This window comes from Laccaria bicolor, genomic scaffold, assembly GCF_000143565.1.
Source record: "Laccaria bicolor S238N-H82 LACBIscaffold_7 genomic scaffold, whole genome shotgun sequence".
NCBI lineage: Eukaryota > Fungi > Basidiomycota > Agaricomycetes > Agaricales > Hydnangiaceae > Laccaria > Laccaria bicolor.
Genome location: NW_001889878.1, coordinates 1401831 through 1402844, shown reverse-complemented (window position 1 = coordinate 1402844; position 1014 = coordinate 1401831). Strand labels below are relative to the sequence as shown.

The 1014-nt window shown below is 44.4% G+C and overlaps 1 protein-coding gene across 1 annotated transcript; it reads left to right on the top strand.

Moving 5' to 3' along the window:
* Window positions 1-139: 139 nt before the first annotated feature.
* On the top strand, window positions 140-669 carry LACBIDRAFT_317415 (uncharacterized protein; the record flags this gene model as incomplete). The annotated part of the gene is made up of 2 exons (XM_001879089.1): window positions 140-273; window positions 330-669. The coding sequence occupies 2 exons, from the start codon at window positions 140-142 to the stop codon at window positions 667-669; spliced, it is 474 nt and encodes a 157-aa protein (XP_001879124.1).
* Window positions 670-1014: the final 345 nt, after the last annotated feature.

Here is a 1014-nt window from a genome sequence, read left to right as displayed (position 1 = left end):
TGCTGACAAACTCATCAATGCAGTTTTGGGCAACAAGTGTGGCAGACACCATTGTCCAAATATCTGGTTTCTTCTTTTTGCAAGAAAGTAAGTGTTGCTTCCCCTCCTTCCGTTATGGTATCTTACCCCCTGATAGCCTATGCTCCATTGCTTCTCGAAAGGAGCCTTTGATAACGATAACAACCAAATGTGTGCCTTCAATCATCTACTTTTCGGACCTTGGTTTAGTTCTCCTGACCTCTTCCACATAGTTGGCAACATGTGTTCTCGAAAGCCCTCATTCGACCATTTAAAGTTTTTGCAAGTGAGTGAATTATACAGCTTCTTAGACTATACATGGCCTTCATCTTCAACATTTTCTATCATAAACCCTCATTCCTCGTTTCTAAAACACATCCTCTAACTTGTATCCAACGGGCAGTGTTTCTTACTACCATGCCTTCCTTCATCGCCCACGTCTATAACGAGGGACCCAGCATTCAGGGTCTGCACTACTTCACTCTCGGGATCGGCCTCGCAATCTGCTCTCAAATGAATGCCCGATTCATGGACAAGATCTATATCTACTTCAAGTGGAAGAATGGGAACGTCGGGGAGCCAGAGTTCAGGCTGCCATTTATGGTCCATGGGACGATCATGGTGCCGATAGGGCCGTTCCTGTCAGGATGAGTGTCATCGTAAGTCTTCTTGGGCTTAATCCTACAGTTACTTGTGACTCCGACCGCCCTTTTCACTTTATAGGGCATTGCATTAGTTGGAGGGGGGATGACCCTCATGTTTCAATCGTGCAGACATATGTTGCGGATGTGTTCATGCTGCCAGGGGTCACCGGCTCTCAATCATATGTGTTTGACTTGAATGAGTATATGCATTCCCTATTAATTTACCACTTGCACACACATTATCATATAACAAAACACTATATGTACCTCTAAAAGTATGACAATGGCACGAACAAAAGGACAATTCAGCCCAGCAAAGAGAGAACACTGAAACAGCTGCAGATGAGTTGAT